The sequence below is a fragment of the Morus notabilis genome, unplaced genomic scaffold (assembly GCF_000414095.1).
Source record: "Morus notabilis unplaced genomic scaffold, ASM41409v2 Scaffold2086, whole genome shotgun sequence".
NCBI lineage: Eukaryota > Viridiplantae > Streptophyta > Magnoliopsida > Rosales > Moraceae > Morus > Morus notabilis.
In genome coordinates this window covers 19,456-21,516 of record NW_010363880.1, presented here as the reverse complement: position 1 = coordinate 21,516, position 2,061 = coordinate 19,456, and the positions used below count along the sequence as shown (strand labels likewise).

The 2,061-nt window shown below is 37.8% G+C and overlaps 1 protein-coding gene across 1 annotated transcript; it reads left to right on the top strand.

Moving 5' to 3' along the window:
• The first annotated feature begins 6 nt into the window (after positions 1 to 6).
• LOC21384479 (26S proteasome regulatory subunit 6A homolog) lies at positions 7 to 1,642 on the top strand. Its single transcript, XM_010105118.2, has 6 exons — positions 7 to 38; positions 176 to 294; positions 442 to 529; positions 708 to 827; positions 914 to 1,054; positions 1,175 to 1,642. The coding sequence occupies exons 2-6, from the start codon at positions 176 to 178 to the stop codon at positions 1,250 to 1,252; spliced, it is 546 nt and encodes a 181-aa protein (XP_010103420.1). The 5' UTR covers positions 7 to 38; the 3' UTR covers positions 1,253 to 1,642.
• Positions 1,643 to 2,061: the final 419 nt, after the last annotated feature.

Here is a 2,061-nt window from a genome sequence, read left to right as displayed (position 1 = left end):
CTACTTTTCTGAAACTTGCAGGCCCACAATTGGTCCAGGTAAGATATAACGCTCTACCATTCATCTTCCTGACCTCTTGATTTCAACATTTTTTTGTGCTTGATTATTTTTATTTTTTTTCACAAATCTTATCTAATGCTTTTTGCTCGGATTGTGTGACTTGGAACATGTGTAGATGTTCATAGGAGACGGAGCAAAGCTCGTACGTGATGCCTTTCAGCTTGCAAAAGAGAAATCTCCCTGCATCATTTTTATAGACGAAATTGATGCAATTGGAACAAAGCGATTTGATAGGTAAGTTATTTTTCGCATTTGTTTCAGTTTTTAAGACTGTATTTGAAATATTTAAAGTCTTTGGTTTTTATTTGTACTCAGAATTGCCAAAGTCAATGGCCTCCCTCAATATACTCTTCCAACATTATTATTTTTTTTTTGGTACAGTGAAGTGAGTGGAGATAGGGAAGTGCAGCGTACTATGTTAGAATTGCTGAATCAACTAGATGGCTTCAGTAGTGATGACCGCATCAAGGTTTGTGTGGCTCATAGATTCTTTTCATGCCATTGGGAAGAGGGAAGATGTGTTTTTTTTTTAGGCTTCATCAGCAATATTCTAGCGTAGAGTGTCAAATGATGACAATAGTTATTAGGCGCTTGTAGAGTTGGTTAATTTCTGATTAGCACCTTATTATCATGTCATTTAAAATCAGGTCATAGCTGCAACAAATCGTGCTGACATTTTGGATCCTGCTCTCATGCGTTCTGGTCGTTTGGATCGTAAAATTGAGTTTCCACATCCTAGTGAAGAAGCAAGGGCTAGAATCTTGCAGGTATAACCCTTCAGAATTTCGTCTTCTTACATTTGTCTTTCCTCTATGTAACATTCTTACTGGATTTTCTGCTTCCAATCTTGTAGATCCACTCGCGGAAAATGAATGTTCATCCCGATGTCAATTTTGAAGAACTGGCTCGATCCACTGATGACTTTAATGGTGCCCAGCTAAAAGCTGTTTGTGTGGAGGCAGGCATGCTAGCCCTTCGCCGCGACGCAACTGAAGTGCTCTATCCTTTTATGCACTTTTGCTTTTCGCATTCCTTTTAGACACTAATATATGGGGAACTCCCCCTAGTTTGGAATTTTAAAGTAGCCATGAAATTAATTACGGTCCATTGCCAGGTGAACCATGAAGACTTTAACGAAGGCATCATTCAAGTTCAGGCCAAGAAGAAGGCAAGCTTAAACTACTATGCATAAGGAGGATCGAGTATGAAGGTCATGGATATTGATTCAGGTTCAGGCAAAAAGAAAATCTAGGCTTGAAACCGAAGAGCTTTTGAATCGATGCTGGCATGGTGAATGTGTAATTTGGCTTGGTTTCATATTTCAATGTTTTTTTATTTATTTACTTATATATGTCATGCACTTGGCCATATACCCGGTGAAACGTGAATATGCCTTTAGTTGTAGAAGTCTGAAAGTCCTGGGATTTACTTTGATATATTTTTAGATTCTAGAACGCTGAACAGCTCGGTTCGGAATAGCACTTCTATGGACCACCGGTTTGTTGGAAATTTATTTATGCTTACATTTTACTCTGTTTTCGGATTGCAGTTTCTGTAGGAAATGATTTTGCGATGTTTTCTAGAGGTGATAAGTTGCAAAGCATGTTAATACTAGATCGAAGTGCTTTCGTAAAGAGGCTTTGTTTTTGTTGTTCTCTTCTTGCATTTTACTCGTTAACCTTTTTTTTTTTCTAGGGTCAAACGGAAAATTTATTAATCACAAATAATATCGTTTAATACAGTACGAAAAATAAACAATGGCATATAATCAAGTCATAATTTATTCTCAGAAGAAGTAAAAGCACGAGTAGTTAACGTAGTGTAACAAACTGAACCACTAGTGTAACAAACTGAACCACAACGAGTTAGGTTGAAGATGTCTCTGATGTCTTCTAAAAGACTAGCTTCGGTAGACCGATTCAAGGGAACTTGAACCGCTTGAACTGCATTGGCAGCAGTAGACTCGATCACCCAATTTGAGAAACCATGGTTATGGGCAAA

Bases quoted from the DNA above. Each gene is read 5' to 3' on its own strand.
- LOC21384479 (XM_010105118.2), top strand. From the start codon at position 176: ATGTTCATAGGAGACGGAGCAAAGCTCGTACGTGATGCCTTTCAGCTT. The intron at 530-707 runs GTTTGTGTGGCT...ATTTAAAATCAG, and splicing joins GTAGTGATGACCGCATCAAG to GTCATAGCTGCAACAAATCG. The intron at 828-913 runs GTATAACCCTTC...CCAATCTTGTAG, and splicing joins CAAGGGCTAGAATCTTGCAG to ATCCACTCGCGGAAAATGAA.